Below are 23,058 nucleotides of genomic sequence, written 5' to 3' on the forward strand. Positions count from 1 at the left end.
TCAGACTGTTTTTCTTACTTATCACAAATGCCTCTCTCACTTATCAAGACGGAGAGTATCAGAAAACATAGCGGCTTCTTATTCCACTGATTTCTACCCACGAAAGTCTGCCTTGATTAAACCTGGGAGTGAGGAGTGGACAGCTGGGCCGAGCCCTGTGACTCTGTAAAACACATACTTATATAAGGAGCTAGAGTTATCAACATTTGGGTAGGACTTAGACTTTTGAAAGCTTTCGTTCATGTTTCTGTGAAATTTGTCCACCTGTTCTCATTGTTAAAGTCTACCTTTCTGCCAATTGTCTAAGGCTTTTTGTAACTTATGGACACCCTGCTTTTTGTATGACTGTAGAGAGAATGTCTTCTCTCACTTGTGGGGGTTTGCGTATTTGTACCTGCCTTTCTTGTTGTGGATATAGTTGTAGTCTTTAAGCGTTTACTGAAAACTAAAAATGCCCTGGATGCCATTACAAAGACCCTCCATTAACACAAAAATCTGCATCTCTCTGCTCAGAGAATCAGCTGTCTAATTATGAATGTTTAAAAGCAGAATTAGGGGTGCCTGGGTGGCTCAGTGGGTTAAGCATCTGACTCAGGTCATGATCGAATAAGAACCCCCTATTGGATTCCAAGCAGTGGACCTGCTTGTGATTCTCTCTCCCCCTCTACCACTCTCGCATGCTCTCTCTCTCTCTCTCTCTCTCAAAAAAAAACCAACACAAAACAAAACAGGATGAAAGCCTGATGTTAGATAAGGGGCAAAAGGGTAGGGCCACTGCTTGAAAACGCTAGTTTTTGCGATTGTCTTAGTTAGGACGTGTGACTCTCATAGACAATAATACAGCGATAGTTCTCTTTTTTACCCATTTCATGCTTGGCAATAAATATTCTTTTATTCATTTTTATTCAGTATGCATTTGTAACAATGATTGGCAGAGATGCTAAAATACTTAACCTATCAAACAGTATTTAATAAAAGTCTTTTGTCTCCAATCAGCCCAGGGAGGTTAGTTTAAGGCTTATATGTGGGAACATTTTAATTAATATGCATGCTTTTACTGACATATTTTAAAATACTTTGCTAACCTAATAATGTCAGAGTTAGAAGCATTGAAGTATCATGATGATCACAGAAACTGTAAGCCCGACACAAAAGGTGCTTAAGAAATATTTGTTGAATGATTTTTGACACCTGGAATATGAGTTGTATACCCAATGACAATGGGACTTAATGGTAGTCGGGGGGTTTTTTTGGGGAGGGGCGTTGACCCGTAGAGTACAGTAAGGTGCAAATAATCCAAGACGTCGTCAAGTGCAGGCCATCAGGAAATGGACCATCTGGTGAAGAATTTTCTATCTTCACCTTCTTTTTCTTTGGTTTCTTTTCGTTTCTTTTGGTTTCTTTTTTGGTTTCTTTTGGTTTCTTTTTCGTTTTTCTTTTCGTTTCTTCTGGGGCTGAAAAGTTGAAAGGGGTAAATTATTAGGAAAAGGGGTGCTGGAGCTTGATCCTCAAAAATCAGGTTGGGGTGAAAGGACGCAAAATTTCTTCCCTCTGTGTCTAAGTTGCACAAATGATTGAACTCAGATGTTTCCTACAAGTTAATTTTTTATTTCCTGACAAGAATGGCCTTTAAGTACCAGAAAATTCCCAGTTTTGGCCCCATTTCTGCCATTGTCTTGCTGTGTGATCCTGGGAACGTTAGTAAACGTCTCTGGGTACGGGGTCCCTTAAGACAGGCGTGTTTACTATTCTTCCCAGGGATGTTATTAGGAGCAAAGAAAATTATCTATGTGCAACGTGAAGCTATCAGTGATACATAATGACCCATACCAAATCGTTGTCAACTTAGAATCACCGTGACTCCCTTCTCCAACCTTCTATGCGTAGCAAGGAGAAGCCTGGGACCACACACAGCTTCTAGAATCACTTTCTCCATATGGTTCCAGGCGAGAGTCAGCCAACGAGGGGCATCCTCATGCGATGTGCAAGAGAAGAAGCCGTTATTCTCTAGTGGCAGTTGAGAACAGCTTTGTGGGAAAACAGACACAAGTTTAGCCGCATCTGCTGCACAAGCATCTAGGAATCACACACTTTATACTACAGCAACTAAATCAATGGTGGCAGCTCCCAGAGACTTATGAGGGTTGCCACGGCCTCTTGGCCAACTCCCTCAAATCCTCCCTTTGAGCAGAAGTTTCCCTGACTCTTACTGCCCTACCTTGCCCAACGGTTGCCTATCCCCCCAAGACCTTCCTCCTTGGAATCTCTCAACGGGCTTCTGTGTTCCTGCTGGGCTCCTGGCGGATACATGGCCATAAAATTCCTGCTTCCTTCTGAATCATACCCACACCCTTCACATGAGGAAAGATCCATCCAAAGGAAACAAGGTCTCCAGTGACTTCTGTTTCTGGCTGCAGAGTGGGCATAAGTACCCTGAAACAAACATGACAAGACACCTGAGACATTTAATAAAGTATTTTTAAAAATATTTAAAAATGTTTGACTGACAAGAAAGTTATGGAAATTCCCCCTGATAACCAAAAGAGGAGCTAATAAAGAGAGGGAGGTATAGGCAATATTTGAAGAGCGGATCACCGGTTATTTCCTAGAATTTTCGAAAAATTAACTCTCTGATTCCAGAAGAACCAAAAATTGTCACGCAGGACGAAGGGCAGACATGTAGCCACTTGTATGACCCCGTGGACACCTTAGACGTGAGGAAGATCCTAGAAACAGCCAGACTAACAAGATGGGTTTCCCAAATAGAAATCTGATAGCTGATTTCTCATTAGCAACAAAGACGCCAGGAAACAGTAAAGTAACCGCTTCAAGCGTTGAAGAAAGAAACAAAAACAAAAACAAAAAAACCCCACCAACCTATTTACTCTATGCAAGTGTCTTCTGAAACAGGGGCAAGAGGAAGGCATTTTCAGACACGCAGAAACAGACTTTACCACCTGTAAAGGCTAACGGGGATACTTCAGGAAGCAGGAAAATGATGTCAGAAGGGAGGTTGGCGATCCCAAAAGCAAATGGCAAGCAATTTGTTCAACTTCCGGTGATTTAAAAAAAGAATGCATTAAAATGCTGGATGGAAATAGGATGCAAATTGGGAGAGGATGGTTGGGAGGAAGGCATTCTAAGGCTGCCTTGGGTTGCGGGGGGGGGGGGGGGGGGGGCGGGGGTGGGGAGGAAGGGGTGAGAGATAAGGACTTCTCTTGGCCCCTACTGAGTTAAAGGAGCACGTTGTAATGTCTACAAGGGCGACATAAAAATGGAGCGTACGGCTTCTGCATCAGTAGAAGAAGAAAAACTGAAGAGGAAAAAAAAAACACACTGATGAAAATTTGAATCCATAATCAGAGGCAGTTCCAGGGCATAGAGAAAAGAGCGAGCACAGGACTCCCGTGGGGTAGGTTCAAACCCATGAATGCAGGTGCACTTTATGGGGGACAGGCCTTTGAGCACCATTGAGTTACCTTCCCACCCTCACCCCGCAAGCATTTCTACTGCTTTTAAAGGCACAAATCTCTAAATTATGCAACTAACCCCTAATTGAACGATGCCAGTTATTAATGTCGTCAGACACGGGGACAGGAGTGGCAATACGGAAGATCAGAATACATTTGAGGGGAAAACGCAAAGTTTCTAAAGTACTCGGGTGAAAGGGACCGGCAGAAAAAGAGAGCGAGTGATGAAGCAATCCATTTGGTTCATCCGTTTATCAGGGCCAAGAGCCCAGCTCCCTAAGGCTTATTCCACAGGCCGCCATTTAATAATATTAAATTGTGATTATAGATGCATTTGGTGGAGTCTCCTCCTTTCTAATCCTGGCAGGTGTCCCTGGAGGGGAGGTCCTTAGAGGTTTCTGGCATTAAAGAGAGGCTCTTGATCATAAAGTGATCCCTTCAGGTGACCAAATTGCCTGCCTTCCATGCCGGGCAGCATCACAATTAAGCAGAAGTAGTATGTGCTTCTTTATATTCTGGCTCGTGCTGTTTAGCTGGTGTATAAGTAAAGCTTTGGTGTTGACTTTTAATGTCCTGGGGATTTCTTGATTTACTTTCTGGCTCACATCAACGTGGGGGTTCTGCACAGCCTCCGGGGCAGCCTGGGCCACCCCACCAGGGGAAGGGTGAAATGCAAGTCCTGTTTGCGATGTCGCTGGGCCCCATGGAGAGATTTAACCAGAAACCAAAGTCCTAGCTCTCCTCCAAGCCTCCACGAGCTGTGAATGCCCCAAGACGAAGACGTTGCCAACACAGGAGCTGCTTCCTCTCCCCCACACCCCCAGTTCCTTAATCCCTTCCATCCTTGTCAATCAGAGTGGTCCATCTTGTCCCTTTTGCTTAAGGCCCGGCCAGAAGCAAGATGGCAGCCTGCCGCTTGGTCCCTTTTCTGAGACCCATTCTCTGGCTTCCAATCAGCCTTTCAATCCGACCACTCTAAGAGAAGATGAAAGGAAGGACACCCTTCTCTTTACCACCCAAAGCAAAAGACAGACCTCAAGTTAAAACTTCACTGTCCTGAGCCTATCCCTGATTCTCACCAGGGTTTTGGGGCGGGGGTGGGGGGTGAGGGCAGGGTAGGCTAATTAGGAGTTTCCTTCTGGGCAGACAAGCCACAATGGAAAAGAAGCAGGTGAGTCTCTCCAAACGGGACAGCGCCCAAGAGCTTACTAAGCAGCGTCTACACTTGTTCTGTTCCTTCCTATTCTGGTCACCAACGATCTCCACGTTGCCAGACCGTGCAAGACCTACCTGTGGGTGTGTCGCAGAGACCGGTGGGTCAGTGTGGCACTCACCGCCAAACCTGGCCCGGGCTCCTCTCTCTCAGAAAATGGAGCCGCCGTCCTCCCAGTTGCTCAACGCAGAAGCCAGCGTTGACCTTGCCACCTCCCCGCCTTCCACCACACTCACCCCGAATCCATTCTACCTCCAAAATGCTTAGCAAATCTGTTCACCTTCTGGCTCTACCACCAACACCCTGGTGTCCACATGCACTTCTCATCCAAAATATCCATTACCTCCCAACTGGTCTTGCTTCCATTCTTAACCTTTTCCACACAACAGCAAAAGAGATTGAAACAGAGTGTTCCCTTCTTGATACTCTTCAGTGACTCTCTGTTGCACCGAGAATGACACCTAAATTCCTTTCTGCGGCCTACCATGTCTGATGAACCTGGCCTCTGCTTGGAGCCCGAAATCCTCAGAACTCTTTCCTACACCAGGACCTTTGCACATGCTGTCCCCTTTGCCAGAAATGATCTCCTTCTACTCTTCCATGGCTCGTGCTTATCATTTGGGCCCCAGCTTAAAAATCACCTCTCCAAGATGGCCTTTCCTGTCTACCCTACTTAAACGTACGTCCCTGGCCCTAATGCATAGATTCCTGTTTGTTTACTTCATAACATATATCATGATTGGTATCTCTGTGGGTTTTTTTACTTGTTTGTAGAAAATCTTGCTGATTCGACTATAAGATCTACAAAGGCAGGGCCCACATTGTTTACCATTTAATCCCAGCACCTCTCACAGCGCCTGGCATGAAGTAGGCACTTAATAAAGATTGTTTCGTGGAAGAATGAGTGAAATCTTCACCTCTTACTGTCTTAGCTTCTCTGTGCCCTTGACTGGCCCCAAAGTTCCCCCTTAGGGGCAGAGTGGGGTGTGCTCGGGCTAAGGGGGTGTTGGAGGCCGAGAGGAAGCCTTTAGCAGCCCTGCATTGAGAGTCTGTGGCTCACACTCTATGCTTTGAAACTGTGAGGTGTTCTTCTGTTCAGAAAGGTGCAAGTGAGGAAAATTCTAGAGGGATTACTGATAGCTTGAAATATCTATGGGAGTTTTGGTTGTTATATCTGAGATATGACATACTACTGATTGACTTTTGTTCAAAGAGATGCACAGAGACATAACAATTCCATACGTTTTATGAAAGGAAAGATACTGTTGTTTCCGATCAGGGCTGTGGCTCCAAAACGGAGTGTTTCTCTGACAGAAACACTTTCCGGCTCACGCTTTCTTCTGTTATCACCATTCTCGGATGTGAATTGGGTAACTGAGTATTCACGTAGCCCACGGGAGTTCAAAAAAGTTGTTGAATCAGGGAAGAAAAATGGCAGAGGCTGAAACTAAGAACAGGAATAAAGACATGACCACATTGGAGGTAACCAGGTGGAAGAAAGGTGGTCAAAGGAAAAACGACGAGAATCCAAAGAGCCTCTTTCTATCTCTGTGAAAAATGTGTAAAAGGCCAATTCCCCAGCTTCTTTATTGCTGCCTTTCTTGGTTGATAATATATCCAACCGAGGGCTTCTATTGATGGGCAAAGAGGCTAGTAATGGGGTGCATTAGTATATGTAGGTGCCGAGTGAATCCATGAACGTAGAACTTCAATAGAAACAGAATAAATTCTTGGGTGGCCTGCCACAGAACCTAATGTTTGAACATCTCAGTAGTAATCAAGAGTTTTCTTAAGTTGAGGGCAGAATTTAAAAAAAAAAAAAAAAAAAGCTTTGGGCCACCTGGGTGGCTCCGTTGGTTAAGCATCCAATTCCTGATTTTGGCTCAGGTCATGATCTGACAGTTCATGAGATCAAGCCCCACATCGGACCTTGTGCTGGCAGAGTGCAAAGCCTGCTTGAGATTCTCTCTCCTCGCTCTCTGCCCCTCCCCCAGCTCACGCTTGTGCATGTGCCTTCTCTCTCTCTCTCTTTCTCAAAACAGATAAATAAACTTAAAAATTTTTTTTGGAAAAGCCTCATAAAGGCAGGCGAGAGTTCAGCATTTCACTTCCCTTCCTAGGAATAGATTTTACCAGTGAAAATTCAGATTTGAAGGCTAAACAAAAACAAAAAACCTTTGTGGGCTTTTTTTTTTTTTTTTTTTTCCTGAGTTTGGAAACCAAAAAGTGCATGATTATTTCAGAGGGTTATTCCAGAGAGCTCTCCTAGTAAGAGCTTGTGTGTTTTGGGTCTGCCTCTCCAAACACATCTAGGAACTCATAAAAGCCACATTTTACTATTCAGTGGTGCGAAGGAATTTTGTGACCTTTTGAGAAATTCTGTTTTGTTTTTCCTAAGAAAACCGCGATAAGGAAGTGAGGCAAACTTCTTGGCAACGGGAAGACTGTCTCAGCGCCCCAGGTTTGCGTTCCCAGTGGCGTGGGGGGACTCTGGGCAAGCAAACTGTCACCAAGTTGTCCTGCATGTGAGTTCCCAGATCTTGCACTCAGAAAGGTGTTCTAATTTCCACCCACCCTTGGGATTTGTGGAACAGACATCCGTGGCAACCACGGACACATCCCCGTGCTATTTCCCCCGTGCCCAGGGGCTCCAAGGTCCAAGTCCAAGAACACTGTGAATAAAAGGTCGAAACCAAGGGGACAGGGAACCGAACAAAGAACATGGGAGTCAACCTGGAAGAAAGAACAAAACATTTGGGGAACGTAAGAAATAAGCTCCTGTGTTCCCTTCTTGTCTCTGAAACCAAGGGGGTTGGGACTCAAGCCTTAATACCTTCTCAGCGTTTAACACATTTGACCATATTTATTGAAGAATTCTCTTCCCTTTGTCTTACCTCCAGGCTTTCTAACTGCTCCTTGTCGACTACCTCTGCAAGATGTTCTTCCAAATCAGGCATTCTCAATTGGGATTGATTTTGCTCTCCAGGGGACACTTGGCAATATCTGGAGATGGTTTTGATGGGGACACCTGGGGGAGGGTGGGTGCTCCCGGCATCTAGGAAGGAGGCGAGGGTGCTGCTAACCATCCTACAACACGCAGGCAACCCTCCTCAAAGACCTCTCAGTTCTGCACCATCAGTAGTGCAAGTGTTCCATAGTGTTTATTCCTAGATTCTTTATTCTTTGCACTCATACACTCTTTGGGGGGTCATCTCATCTTCTGCTACTTAAAAAAGTTGTAGCGGGGCGCCTGGGTGGCGCAGTCGGTTAAGCGTCCGACTTCAGCCAGGTCACGATCTCGCGTTCTGTGAGTTCGAGCCCCGCGTCAGGCTCTGGGCTGATGGCTCAGAGCCTGGAGCCTGTTTCCGATGCTGTGTCTCCCTCTCTCTCTGCCCCTCCCCCGTTCATGCTCTGTCTCTCTCTATCCCAAAAATAAATAAATGTTGAAAAAAAAAATTAAAAAAAAAAAAAAAAAGTTGTAGCTACACTCTAATGGCTCCCAAGTCTCTGTCTCTAGCTAGATGTCTCTTCTGAGCACAAAACTCGGATTTCAACCATTCTGTTGGACATCTTCAGTGTGATAACCTACAGACAGCCCTTTTGTTTTGCTTTTTAAAACATTCTTTATTTAAAAATGTTTTTTAATGTTTATTTACTTTTGAGAGAGACAGAGCACGAGCGGGGGAGGGGCAGAGAGAGAGGGAGACACAGAATCTGAAGGAGGCTTCAGGCTCTGAGCTGTCAGCACAGAGCCCGACGCAGGCTTCCAGCTCACAAACTGTGAGATCAAGACCTGAGTCCAACTTAGGCCACGCAGGGGCTTGGGCCACCCAGATGCCCCCAGAATTTTTTATTTTTTTTATTTTTTATTTTTTTAATTTTTTTTTCAACGTTCATTTATTTTTGGGACAGAGAGAGACAGAGCATGAACGGGGGAGGGGCAGAGAGAGAGGGAGACACAGAATCAGAAACAGGCTCCAGGCTCTGAGCCATCAGCCCAGAGCCTGACGCGGGGCTCTAACTCACAGACCGCGAGATCCTGACCTGGCTGAAGTCGGACGCTTAACCGACTGCGCCACCCAGGCGTCCCAGAATTTTTTATTTTAAAGAGAGAGAGAGAACACACGAGTGAGCGAGAGGCTCACTTTGTGCTCAGCACAAAGCCTGATGTGAGGCTTGATCTCATGACCCTTGGGATCACGACCTGAGCCGAAATCAAGAGTCAGATGACCAACTGACTGAGCAATTTAAAAAAAAAAAAAATTCTCGATGGAGTGCCTGGGTGGCTCATTTGGTGCAGCGTCTGACTTCCACTAAGGTCATGATCTCACGGTGTGTGGGTTTGAGCCCCGCGTCGGGCTCTGTGCTGACAGCTCGGAGCCTGGAGCCTGCTTGGGATTCTGTGTCTCCTTCTCTCTCTGCCCTTGCCCCGTTCACACTCTGTCTCTCAAAAAATAAATACAGGTTAAAACAAATGTTTTTTTTAATAATAAAAAAATAAAAGAATTCTCAGCAAGGAAAAAAAATGTTTATCATTGAGCAACTAGTGTGTGCTATATCATCTTTTAATAAAAGGGGATTAAAATGAGTTTTTGTTCTGAAAGAACAAAGCACCGCTTAGTGACGCACTGCGAGAGGAGACACAGTTTGGGATGCTGCTGAGGAAGAGAAACCCTAGAGTCGCTTAGGTCAGACCGATTCGCCCCTAGCGAGACTTGCAAAAGAGAAAGGGGGTCTTTGCGTTAAACAAGGACTTTCACCGTGAACTCCAGGCACTCCCCCCAGCGGTACCTCTTGTTGGCCAACACTTCCCGAAGAGTCTCCACTCCGTTATGCTTTAGAGCTCTCCAAGCCCCAGGTCGCACTGCAGGGCTCTAATAAATATGCACTGAAATTCATTAAAGTTTCTTTGAGTTTGAAGCCCCTGCCCCATATACTTTCCAGTTTCCCGGAGTGTGAAACGGAACTGCTTCTCGTGAGATAGTTGATGGATATCGAATGAGGGTGTTTCCCAAGCAAACTTCTTCTTTTCTCCTGCCCCTGTGGCCCCCTCCCAGATGCCTTCCCTTCTGCGGGTCAGACCCCCGCCTCCCCTGCGGTGAACACACGTGTCCCTCTTCACCCCCGTGGAGGCTAACCCCAAACCAACCAACTACTCGCATTTGGGAACGCCACCAGAGAGCAGCAAGCGCCCCTCTTCAAGAACAGCTGGCGTGTCGCTTCAGGAATACCCTGATGGGTCAGCAAGGGAGAGCCGGAGGCAGGAAGGCGAGAGAGTTTGGAAACCGGTCCCTCATGGGATCAGTCATATGGGGAATTTGGAACTTTGCCCCGGAGCGTGTGCGTGCAGGGTGCTTTCCTGAATCGCTGTTATCTCCCAGGGAAACCAGCTGCCCACACATCGTGTCCTTTACTGACATCACGATGTGCTATCTGAGGGGAAGCGACGGTGGCCCGGGACACCGTGGCTCTTAAAGCAAGAGCAGATTCTCATGCTTCTGCAACTTTCTCTTTCGTGAAAAGAACAGTCTCCTCTCTCCAACTTGGAGCAGCTTTCTAGAGAGCTGCCCATCTGTCTATGTCTTAAAAACAAGTCTCCATGTGTGCTATCTGGAGCCAGGCTCAGAAGCACGGAGGAAGGGTGGATCACACTCCAATTCAGAGGAGGAGATGCAAAGAAGATACCGGACGAAACCTGGGGCTTTCCACCCGGCCCGATCCCAGAGCGGAGGGCCAAGGCCAGCAGACCCCAAGACGAACAAAGTACAGCGTCTGCTGGTTACATAGGTTTTGACTTCCTGCAGGGCTGCTGGCTCCTGGGTGCTGACGCCCCTTTAGCTGAGTCTCCAGGGTAGTCGTCGTGACGTTGACACCCTGAGCTTGGTCCCAGGCGTCCCATTTTCTCACGGGTTTCCCTGTGACCCACAACGTCCACTCTCAGGACCTGGGGTTCCATCTGTAGCCGTGGCAAAGGATAAAGGTGATCGCCCAAAGAGGGATCGATGTGGCCCTGCGGCCGTGGACACAGCCCGCTCTGCGGCCGCCCACGTCAGCTGCACCTGGCCTTCAGCTGCTGTCTTCTCCTTCCAGAACGCTGCCTGGTCTCGCCAGGAGAGGTGCAGGACGGCCCCTCGCTCTTCTGCCCCACTCCATCGTTCCACTGATCTGTGCGTGAATGCCACAAACAGTCACGTGGCCGGAGAAGGGCAAGTAGTGGGTCGGGCGCTGGCGATGAAACGGGAATAGCCCCAAGCCTCGAGTCGTTTCTATCCCTGGGAGGTTTGGCCAGTGTCACGTGAGCACAGTGATGTGACTCTGATGTGAAGGAGCACGGGAGGTCCAGCTGTGGCCGGGAAGGGACCGTCCTGGAGGTTTCAGGATGCGGCGAAGGCTCCCCGGAGGCAGCGATATCTACGCCAAGCCCTGTAAGGTGAGAAGAAGGTGAAGGAGGCGACGGAGGGGAGGGACATGTGTGTGACGTATCACTGTGGGTGGCGGAAGAGGGGCGAAGGCTGTACTTAGGGACAGCACGGCCTAGAGGTAAGGCGGGCGAGGCAACCGGATCCTCGGGAGCTCTGCAGGCTGCACGAAGGACTTAATTCTACTTTGCAACACATATGTTCAAATCGAGGAAATCGATCAGAAAGCACTTATTAAGCGGAGGAGGGAGGCGTCCTGAAAAAGTAGATGAGATCTTTGCCCTCAAAGAGTTGATAATCTGATGACACCAGGGGAAGAAAGTTGACCGTGGAAACACGAAAGTGACAGCGTAAGAAACAGAACGGAATGGAGCTGAGCACCGCAGGGCGGAGGGCAGCCCCAAAGAGCTGTGGGAGGGACAGGAGCGTGCGCACCTCGTGCAAAGGCAGGATGTGACATGGGTGTGGCGTGGCCGGGGCATGGGCCCCAGAAGTTGCAGAAAGGGCTGCGTGCTCAGCTCCGAGAGGCGGGCTGGCTTCCTCGGTGAGGCTTCTCCTTTGCAGTAAGGGGCTGTCGTTGTTACCGCTGACTGAAATCCTCCAAGCATTTAGATCTCTGTGTCACCAACTGGGGTAGAATACCTCCGCTCCAGCCTCTCAGCACAGAATAAAATACGGGCTGTTGTCCGACTCATAAGGGGAACAAAACCAATCAAAAACACCCCAGGAGGGGAAAGGGTATTTATGGGAGTCGATCTACTACTCTGATCATGAGAAGCTTAATTATACAATATTATCTCCCTACGGGCAGAGTCCCCGCCTAGAGATTCTGTTTTATTATTTTGTTTTCAGATCTTATCAGTTTATGGAACCTAGATCTCTGACCTGTTCTGCGTCGGGGACACCACCCACTAGTGGAAAATGTTAGTGGAACAATTTGCTTTCCCTTAAACACAGACAAACGAGAAAAGAAATTGTTCATTCCATCTCTCTCTTTTTACTTCGGTTGTCTGGCAACCTATTGCTGAGTTTCAATCTCAGTAAGAGCAGCCCAGCAAAGCTCTGGTTGGTAGATCTGCATTTCAGTGTCTCCTGGGTCCTGATTTTCCTTCACGTCTCCTCATGGTAAGGCATGTGCTTCGGGTTGCAAGGCATCTCAAAGGTGTGTGGGGCTGGTCGGGAGAGAAGCATTCTAGAGCTCAGCAAATGGAGGGGGAAAAGAAAGGAAGACTAGGGAAGGAAACAGAATGATGAGGAGATTGGTTTGAGTCAAAGGAGGGGGGAGCCTGTGGAGAAGCTGTGGAAAATCAGAGATGAGATGAGATCACGAGTTTAAACAGTGGACCCGAGGCAGCAGGGAGCTGCAGAAGGCTTTTTGAGCAGAAGTAGCAACATGAAACTTGTTTTAGGAAGGTTAGTCTAATTGCAATGTTGAGTATGTACAAGAAAGCGTAAAGCTAGGGGGGGTGATGCTGGGAAAGATAAAAGGATATAGATAGCCATGGGAAGAATTGGAAAGGAAAAGTGAATCAAGTTTGGGTAGAAAACATGAAGAAGTGGGTCAGTGATTACAGCAAGTGTCTAGGGTGTTGTTATTGCCAGAGAGAATTAAACGAGAGGAAGGGATTTGGGTGCTTTGGAGAGGTACTGAGAGAGAGAACAGGAAAAGGCAAATATATCCCTAGATTGTAGAGTCCTAAGATCCCAGATCTTTCTTTTCGTCCTACCCTTAACTGGATAGAGTCTAAACAGGCACCTCTTCACCAGGCTGGATGCTGTCAAAGCCAAGTAGCTTCCTATCAGAAGATCTGCTGCTCTGAGCTGTTGGCCAAACTCCATATTAACCCAAGGGACAACAGCGTAGTAAGTGAGAAATCACTTAGAAACCCTCTTCAGAAGATTTACAAATGTATCACTTAACTCTCTGTTCAAGCCACGTATGAGTTCATAAATAACACCATGCTTTTTTTTTTGCTCAGCCAGGTGGAGCATTTACTTCTCTTTCCAGGTCAGGAAAGACTATTCACATTGCTCCCAAGCTTTTGTTATGAAAATTTTCAAACCAAGTGCAGTTGAAAGAATTTTTGCAGTGATCCGCTGTAATACCTGCCACTTGGATCCTACTATTTGTAGTTAACTGGATTTGCTTTACCCCAAATCTGTGCATCTGCCCATCCATCAACTCATCTTATTTTTGGTATATTTCAGAGTAAATTGCAAACATCACTACTCTTCCTTGGGAAATAAGACTACTGGTGTTTAACCTATGTGTCTGGAGTTTTGCCACACTGGGCTGTGTCAGCCCACCCAGGAAGACCACGAAGATCAAAGGCAAACCCGTGGCTCTTTCTGTGGGTGGTTTATCTTCCCAATCCCCCTCCCCAGGCATTTTAACATTGGCTCTTTAATTATAGTGGTGCCTACCTTGTGCACTTGACTTTCTAGAAAGTGGGAAAGGGACTTTTTACAAATCCAATGGCAGTGTCTTCTATTCTCTGGTATTTGAGGCTGAAAAGACACCTACAGGCAGTGTAGGTGGAAAAGTTTATAAAGAAAGAAAGAAAGAAAGAAAGAAAGAAAGAAAGAAAGAAAGAAAGAAAAGTTTGGAAGGGAGAAAGAAAGAGAATGAGGAAGGAAGGGAAGGGAAGGAAGGAAAGAAAGAAAGAAAGAAAGAAAGAAAGAAAGAAAGAAAGAAAGAAAGAAAAGAAAAAGGAGGAAAGGAAAGGAAAGGGAAGGGAAGGGAAGGGAAGGGAAGGGAAGGGAAGGGAAGGGAAGGGAAGGAAAGGAAAGGAAAGGGAAGGAAAGGGAAGGAAAGGAAAGGAATAACCTATGTCTACGTTTCTGGATTTTCATGTATCCGATGGATTTAAAGCAAAATTGTAACTGTAACAACGTAGGGGCCAGAAAGAATACAGATGGTCTCTGCTTTTGGATACAAAATATTCCCAGGGAGACCTTCACCATTGTCCCAACCTGTGGGTGTCAGAGTCAGAAATTACAGTGGTGAGGAAGGAGGCAAAAGTTTTTCGCCGGCAAATGAATGGTAGTTATTGAAATCAGAGATGGTCTTACAAGGATTTACAAAACAATTATTACTGTGTGTTTTTACCACATGGAGTTTGCGAGCTTAAGGAACATGACCCAGCAGTGTAATAACAAGCCTGAGTATAATAGCATTCTATTAAGGTTTGTTTTGCCTCCTTTTCCATGTCTGCTGTATTTACATTTAGTTTTAATGGATGTTTTGGCCATGTGTTTGCCCCTGAGGAGATTTTGTAAAGGCTTTTGTGTTTTTTAATACAGAAGAAGTGTTATATTTAATGCATAGTAAGCAAAAAATACCCTGAATGTCCCCAGAAATGAGATCTTGCTGGTGCAATAAAACTTCATCTTTCTTTAAGTTTATTTATTTATTTTGATACAGAGCGTGTGGGGGAGGAGCAGAGAGAGAGGGAGAGAGACAAAATCTTAAGCAGGCACAGAACCTGACATGGGGACCTGTCTCACGAACCTTGAGATCATGATCTGAGCTGAAATCGAGAGTTGGACACTTGGGGCGCCTGGGTGGCTCAGTCAGTTAGGCGTCTGACTTTGGCTCGGGTCATGACCTCAACGCTCCCGAGTTTGAGCCCCACGTTGGGCTCTGTGCTGACAGCTCAGAGCCTTGGGGCCTGCTTTGGATTCTGTGTCTCCCTCTCTCTCTGCCCCTCCCCTGCTTGTGCTCTGTCTCTGTCTCTCAAAATTAAATAAACTTTTTAAAAAAGTTAAAAAAAAAAAGAATTGGACGCTTAACTGACTGAGCCACCCCGGCACCCCTAAAACTTCATTTAAAATTATCAATCCATTAGCACCATAAACAAACCAAAGACATTGTTTTAGAGACTTGGGGGAAAGGACCTCAGTTTAGAGTCAGTGTGAGGAACTGATTCTAAGATTTCAGCATTGCCTGAACGGAGGGAAGGAGGCGAACACTGAGAAGAACACAAAGTGGGCGATATTACGGAAGCTCATTGTGAGAAACAGCTTCTGAAGGACAAAGTCTCTCAATGACCAGTCCAAGAGGCTAGAAGCAGCCGTGTTTATCTTGATCAACTCAAATCAACACGAGAGCCAGTCCAACAAGGAAATGAAATAGAGGAAAAAGGCAGAGACCGTAGTTTTAAGCATTACCTGGTTTTCAAAATGTGGAGGCTCCCTGAATCCTTTCACTGGAGAAAATTAAGTGCTCTTGCCCCTCGAGGATCTTAGAGATAAGAGTGGGACCATCCTAGGCTTATGGATTTAGGGCTTGGAGCCTGCATGACTGTGATGGAAACCTGGGGGCTCCATGGGTTATCTCGGGGATTAAGGCTTGCTTCTTTCTCCAGACTCAGGCAAATGCATCTGATTGTACCCGTAGCCTCAAAAACAGGGAAGCTCTTGGGGCGCCAAGGTGGCTCAGTCGGTTGAGCGTTTGACTTCGGCTCAGGTCATGATCTCGCAGTCAGTGAGTTTGAGCCCCGCATTGGGCTCTGTGCTGACAGCTCAGAGCCTGGAACCTGTGTCTCCCTCTCTCTCTTCCCCTCCCTCCACTCATGCTCTGTCTCTCTCTCTGTCAAAAATAAATAAACATTAAAAAAATTTTTTTTAAAAACCCAACAGGATAGCTCTTTATAACAGCTCCGTAGCTCCCCGGGGGGGAAGTGAGTAAAAGTAAATGCTCCTTATGTTTCACGTTCCCACTCGTGTCACCTTGTAAGAATGCTCTGTGCGCTGGTAAATTTAAGTTCTTATGGCCAAGGCTATTTTGCAACAAGGTATCTAAAATGCTTTACCAGTAGGGGTGCCGGGGTGGCTCAGTCGGTTGAGGGTCTGACTCTTGATTACGTCTCAGGCCATGACCTCCTGGTTTTGTGAGTTGGAGCCCCATGTAGGGCTCTGCGCTGACAGTGTGGAGCCTGCTTGGGGTTCTCTCTCTCTCCCTCTCTGCCCCTCCCCTGCTCACATTCTCTTTGTCTTTCTCTCTTTCTCTCATATAATCATTTGGGGCACCTGGGTGGCTCAGCCGGTTGGGCGTCCGACTTCGGCTCAGGTCCTGATCTCACCATCTGTGGGTTCGAGCCCTGTGTCGGGCTCTGTGCTGACTGCCCGGAGCCTGGAGCCTGCTTGGGATTCTGTGTCTCCCTCGCTCTCTGCCCCTCCCCCGCTCACGCTCTGTCTCTCTCTCTCTCAAAATAAACATTCAAAAAATTTTTAAAAAGTAACCATTAACATTTTTTTAAAATAAAAATTGAAAGATAAAATGCTTTAATATCCTAATTCTTAAATCCCTGTCTCAGGCTTAGCATTACGTCTGCAAGAGATTCAGACCAAAGTGGGCGTTCCACTGAGGACAGGAGACAAAGTCATAATTTGGTAGAGAAGGATGGGGAAAGACCAACACTGTCCTTTTAACCAATGCATTTGGAATGAGATATTCAAGGAAAAACTGTACCAAAATGATGGCTAGTTGACAAGGGAAGATCATTTCACTGCATCCTCTCCGTGAGCAGGCACTATTGTTTCAGCCCATGATGTTTTTGTTTACTCTGGAAGGAAATATTTTACCCCCTCTGAGATAATTAATTTTTGTCAGTTTCGCTGTTTATAAGGGAAACTGAGAAACTGTTAATTGAAATACAGAATGAGTCACTGTTTTCAGTAATTTTTGGCAGTGTTCTAATTTGTGTCAATCCCAGCCTAATTATTAGATTTTTTGGAAGCAGAAAGCATATTTGATTTTTCTCTTCCTGAGTTGTTTTTTCTTCCTCAGAGGAAAAAAAAAAAAATCATGCGCAGCCTGATAAAGGTTATACAATGTATACCAATGTATTGGAACGCGAGGTGAAATACCAGGACGTTTGAAACACCAGGAGGTTTATTGTATCACGCTTGTCTCCTCACGGTAGTTCCATGTTTAGAAAGCTCTCAGACGACCTTCTTCCTCCTATCCCTCAGCTCCGGCCAAAAAATGCGATTTCTTTTAAAGACCTTTTTAGCTGGTATTAAGCCACAGTATATGGCCCGTCACTAATGACATCACCGAGGTAAACTTCCCAGAAGTCATCAGGGAGAAGTCATTTGGAAATCCAATTGAATGTCACTTGCAAAGGGCAGGCTTCTAGAAGAGGTGACCAGTCATGCATTCCTGAGTTATTTGTTGCAAGAGCATTAATCACTACGAACTCATTTGCTCCTAATGCGAACGCACTACATTATTCCCCGGGAATTCTGTTCCAAATGGTCGTTAATGTAGAGAATGGAAGCTGCTGACGACAGACAGGGTTAATAAAATCTGTCAGATCAATGGCCAGTATAATGGGACTGTTAATGATTCCTAATAGAAGCCGGATCTTCCTGGCTGCGGCAGAGGGAGGGCGGGTGGAGAGGCAGGTGGCCGTGCTGAGCAGACAAGCCCCGTCTCTTGCCTCCCGAGGTGGCCTCTGGGTGAAAAGATCATTGATGGCAGTCACGGGGCGTTGCCAGGGCTCGGAGGTGGCCACGGCTGGGAGCGTAGGCAACCACCGTGGGCTGGGGAGGGAGCCACAGGGTGGCCACAGGGACCGCTGTGCTACCCTCTTCCAGCTGCTCACACGCCTGCATCTGAACACCTGGCGCTGTGGGCAGCCCAGAACCTCCCTTCAGCCACACTGGGCCACCAAAGGGATGAAGGACAGCGGTCACAGTGATAATGGTGCCAATCCCAGCTAACACTCACTGGAAGTGCTCAGGGGCGGAGGACGAAGCCCTTTACACGCTCTACCCCTAATCCTCAGGGTGGTATTCCCTGTGACATGTGGACTGGCTATCCTCCATCGTATAGCCGAGGAAGCTGAAGTTCAGGCTCAAGTCACAAGCCCACGGTCAGATCTGAAAGTTGGTGCCTGTAATCACGATGCTCTTTATTAGAGGGAGAGACACAGAAACTATAGCCGAAAATCAGACCAGAGAAAGATGTGGGGTATGCCAATTGGCCTGCGTGTCTTTCCACTTGTACATGCAACCCATCAGTAAGTTCAGGACCATCCTGGGGCAAAGTCTATCAAAGCTGTAGCATGGGGATGCTGGGCAGGGGGGTTGGGGGGGCTCAGTCAGTTGAGCGTCCGACTCTTGATTTCGGCTCAGGTCATGATGGGTTGTGGGATGGAACCCTGAATGGGGCTGAGTGTGGAGCCTGCTGGAGATTCTCTCTCTCCTTCTGCCCCTCTCCCCCACTTGTGCTCTCTCTCTCCTCTCTCTCTCTCTATGATATTTAAAAAAAAAAAAAATTGTATATATAAAAGCTATAGCTTGTCTGCAACACTGTTCCTCTAAGCTTTGCTACTAACATGAGGGAACCCGGGGCCTGGAAGAGGCCTAATTACTTTGTACCAACGAACTGCAGCCTTGTCAGGGCCCCAGGAGGCCCTCTCTGCCCAGCGATGCCCTCTTATTAAGATTTGTTCCTTCTCCTTCCACCCCTACTGCATAAAAACTTGCCACATTTCTTGTCATCTGCGGGTCCGGATCTCCTGACCGTACCCTCCCTAGTTCAGGTAGAGTGAGAAGAAACTGTGGTCTTCTGGAGATGCCTCTGAGCACGACGCAGACATGACTGAGAGCAAAGGCCACCCAGAGCCGGCACCCAGGGCCCCAGCCACACAGCTGGGCATGGGAGCACGGTGATATGGGCTCTGTGACATCTCTAAGCCCCAGCGACCATTGCCTTGGGGATCAGGAATGGGGATGAGTTGGGGTTTACAAGCGGAGCCTGAGGACACGAGAGGCTACCAAGAGCCGAGGCAATCGGGGACTGGGGATGAAAGGGGAATGATAGCTGTACGTGTGAAAATATATATACATAAAATACTCACACTACTAGATGTTCCCAGTAAGCAGTATTCTCCACCACCCCACCCCCAGATCTTACGAGTACACATCGTAAGTGCCAGACTGCATGGAGCGGGATACAAATGCAGTGGAATTGGGTGAGAGAAATTAGCAAGAGGAAAATTCAGAGACAGCATCGTGGAAGATTGTCTTGGCTGTGAAGAACATGAATGATTAGAATATAGGGAGAGAAGGCATTCCACACAGAGAGTTGGGGCATGAACAGAAGTGTGAGGGTGGGAACTAGCACGCTGAGTGCAAAGGGGAATGAAGGAAACGGCTTTGTTCTAGTGAAGGAGTGTGTGTGGGTGGGTGTGTAAGTGTGTGTGTGGGGGGGGTGGGGGGGTGGGGGGGTGGGAAGAGAAGAGCAGAGAGCAATAAGCAGGAGCAGAGAAGGTGCTAGAACATGACAAAGAGCCTTGGTGGCCAGACAACGGAGTTTGGACCAGTATGGCAGGCATTAGGGAGCCATTGGAGGCTCTTGGGCGTCTAAGGAGCATGATGCAAGCCAAGTCTGGGGAAGTTTCAGCTGGTAGTTGCATAAGAAGTTAGATTGGAAAGGAAGGAGAGCACTGGGGGCATGGCAGGCCACCGGGGCTGTCTGACGTGACGATTTATATCATTTCTTCTCCTCCAGCACACATCCATACTGCCCTTCTCGCTGGTTGAAGTCATCCTGAGGCCACATTGCTACCCGCTGAAGAAGAAAGGACTCACTTTGTTGGCTGTGGCCAGCCTCACTTACATCAGCAGGTATGCATCGCAGAGAGGAAGTGTCCTTAGACTTTTCTTTCAAGACTCTGGATACCCCCAGAAGAAGCACTCTGTTCTATAGGAGCGCCTCCATCTTGGGTTAACAGGGATTTAACCATCATTACATCGTTAGGCAGGAAAGATTCTTACTGTTTGATGTGGATGCTCACGGGAACGTCACTTGTGCCAGAGTGCACAGGTGTGAGTGCACAGGGAGCAGTTGCACACTCCTCTCTCTGTCTTGTGAAGAAGTCATCATTGCACAGCTATGCATGTTACTCCCCCCAAGAAAATATTGATCGTTGGTTCCGTTTGCAATTAAAAAGGCATTTGATGGCTCGGGCATGCTTCTTTGGCCCGTTTCTGTTGCCTGTATTTTTAGGGGCTTATTTGCATCAACATCCGGCACCAGATCTCCTACAGGGTGTTGGGGCAATTTCCCAGCGCCTTGCAGACCAGCCACGCTAGAGGCACGGGAGAGCTGGCCTAGACTTCATTATTCAACTACCTGCTGCCACCAAAACTCAGGAACGCTGCCCAATGGTCTGTAATCAAGGGAAAAGGCTTGGCCTTCCACCCAATGACTAGAACCGCCCCCCTTCCCATGCTGTCGCCTTCTCATCCGCTACCGTATCTTGCTCTACAGACAGGGGCATGCCAAGCGTAATCCCTGCAGATCAGAAGCTAATCTTGCTGTTCCTTCTCCAGTCTAGACTCATCTAAGCCGTTCGTGTCTGACAGTCTGGGTAATCCCCCAATCCCTCCTTATATATGGAGGTTCAATTAAGTATAGGGCTCTGCTGGAGGTAGCAGCCAGAATGAGAGCACATTCCAGAGGACACTGCTTGTTTCATTGGCTTCGCCGTCCTTTGCTTCAGAGCCCATAACCTTTGTGCCCAGAACTCAGATGATGGCTCCTCCCGTGCCTTTTATTTCCTTCTGGAATGTATGTCCCTCCTCCCCTGCTGCACCTCTCCTTCTCTGAGTGCCCCACATCTTTCTTTCTTGCTTCTTTTCTTTTGAAGAAAGAAAGTACTTGCTCAATAAATCTACCTTAGAACTCTACACTGGTCTCCAGTCTGGGGCCTTTGCTTTTTTTTTTTTTTTTTTAGAGAGAGAGAGCATGAGCAGGGGAGGAGTAGAGAAAGAGAGAAGGAATCCCAAGCAGGCTCCACATCTATCCCAGATCCTGACACGGGGCTCAATTGTATGGCTGTCAGATCACGACCTGAGCTGAAATCAAGTCAGAGGCTTAACCGACTGAGCCACCCAGGCGCTCCTGGGGTCCTTGCACTTTAACAAAGGACAATTTTAGGGAGCAGGTGATGGTTGGACACCTACTGGCAGTTGATTCTGGAGCACAGTGTCGAGAAGGATTCTGAGATCCTACAAAAAGAGTTTTGTAATCCTTAGCAATATCTGTCCATAGTGTAAGAATGGCAGGTGGGAAGATTCGTGCCATGTACTTACCATATCTGGCTTAACCCATAGGACTGAATCCCTAAAGACAGAATATCTGGATCCTGAGGTTGGGTAAGAGTATGTATATATCAAGATATTTTCTCGTATTATTATGTGTGGACCCGAAGCAGGGTGGCACCTGGCAGATTATTCACACGAATTTCCATCCTTTTGCCTTTTTGGGCGGACTTTCATCGGATTGAGTTCTCCTTGCTGAGTGTAACTTTTGGAGTTTATATATACGGTAGCATCTTGGGTCTGTTAACTTCTTCCACCTAACGACTTGGAAGGCGGTCACCCATCGTCACACCTGACTTTTGCCCTCTTATCTTCAGAGACCAAGAGGGTAGAAAAGCACCTAACGCCACTGGTATCTTGGGGAGTGATTGTGGCGGCCGCAAAGATGAGAAGCAGCAGTCAAGAGAGCTTAGCTTGTCGGTGGAGAAAAGAGTTGCAATGAGATGGGGGTCCGGTGCGAGAGTATCATGTGTCCATTCGATTATTCATCAGTGCCAGGCACTGTGTTAACCAACTGAAGACACAGCGGTGTGCAAGGCACCATGCTGCCTTCAGCGTCTGTCTGAGAGACAGGAAATTGCCCACAGAGACAACACGGTGAGGGGACTATAATAGGAAGAAGCACAGAGTGCTGTGGGTGCCCAGGAAGGATGTTGAGAGCTGGCTTTGGCAGGGAATTGATGTCTCAGCTGAGACCCAAAGAATGAGAAGGAATAAGTCAAGACAGACGTGGGAACGATCTTCACGCAGAGGGAACAGCATCTGCAAAGGGCTGGAGTTGCTGAGGGTGGGGCTGAATTGGAGGACAGGAAAAGCCGGCTCATGAATTCACATCAGTGAATCTGGACCGTAGGAGATAAGGGCTTGTCTGTGGGAAAGTTTTAAGCGGAGGAGTAAATGATTGATTGGAGAGATGACTCTGGAGGAAATTAAAGAAGAACAAGACGGGGAGACCAATTAGTGGCACTTGTGGTGGCTGGAAAGAATGGATGTTAGCCAACCGATGACAGTATCGGTCAATCTGCAAAGGGAATCAGAGAGGGTGAGTGATGGAAGTGACTGGGAGGTCATCTAGCACCGAAGGCCTGAAGCCTCACAGATTAAATGACATGCCCCAGGTCCTGTGGCTGGGGAAAAGTTGAAGCTGGGACTTACACTCAGGGCCCCCGTTTCCAAATCCAGTTCACTTTCCACCGTCTCCGCACGGCCAGGGGTTTGCTCAGCTCCCCGTGTGAGCAAAACATACTCTGCAAAGTGAGCTGGGGGGTGAGCATGAGCCAAAGCCTAACCTCATTTCCACGGTCGAAAAACTTCGGTGATGTCGTTGTTCCCAGCTCTGTGCTCGGACTGGATGTTACAGTGATACAATGGAACGAGGGGAGGGAGGGAGGTAACGGAGACCTGTCACCAGTAGGAACGTGACTGGGTGGGCCCCGGTGAGGAGCGGAAGAGGTTTGCGATTTGGACCTCCTCATCACCGATGAAGTACCAAGGCGGCATTCGGCCCCGTTAGGCTCCACTTTTGCTGGGACAAAGAGAGGACACTTCCGCTGCTGCATTGACTACAGCTCCCCTACCTCTGCCCGCTCCCGGTGGTGGGAGCTCAGACTCGGCCGTCGGCCGCCTCCGCCCTTACGCAATGCCCTGGGGCCCGTGGGGCCCTCGCAGCGACAGATGGCCATCAACCAAGTTCCACAAAGTGTGGCTATCCACAGAGACGTTTTAGGGAAGTGGCTTGGGGCCAGCTGTTAGGCAGGCCAGTTTGGATGGTCAAATAGGGAAACGGCGTGGCAAGAATGAGGTAAAGAGTATGGGCCGGGGCCAGGGTGAGCGTGAG

General features: G+C 47.6%; 1 protein-coding gene and 1 long non-coding RNA gene across 2 annotated transcripts in view; one reads left to right on the forward strand and one right to left on the reverse strand.

Moving 5' to 3' along the window:
- The window catches only part of ADTRP (androgen dependent TFPI regulating protein), a 65,986-nt gene that overhangs the window by 23,361 nt on the left and 19,567 nt on the right, over positions 1-23,058 (forward strand). Inside the window, exon 4 of the mRNA XM_025917311.2 lies at positions 19,627-19,742. Coding sequence (XP_025773096.1) covers positions 19,627-19,742 — 116 coding nt within the window. The remainder of the gene's footprint in view (positions 1-19,626; positions 19,743-23,058) is intronic.
- On the reverse strand, positions 885-2,418 carry LOC147580766 (uncharacterized). The gene is made up of 2 exons (XR_015251065.1): positions 1,856-2,418; positions 885-1,365 (listed from the first exon to the last, which is right to left on the reverse strand). It is a non-coding gene; the product is annotated as an uncharacterized LOC147580766 (long non-coding RNA).

The sequence above is a fragment of the Puma concolor genome, chromosome B2 (genome assembly GCF_028749965.1).
Source record: "Puma concolor isolate L17-30 chromosome B2, mPumCon1.1.hap2, whole genome shotgun sequence".
NCBI lineage: Eukaryota > Metazoa > Chordata > Mammalia > Carnivora > Felidae > Puma > Puma concolor.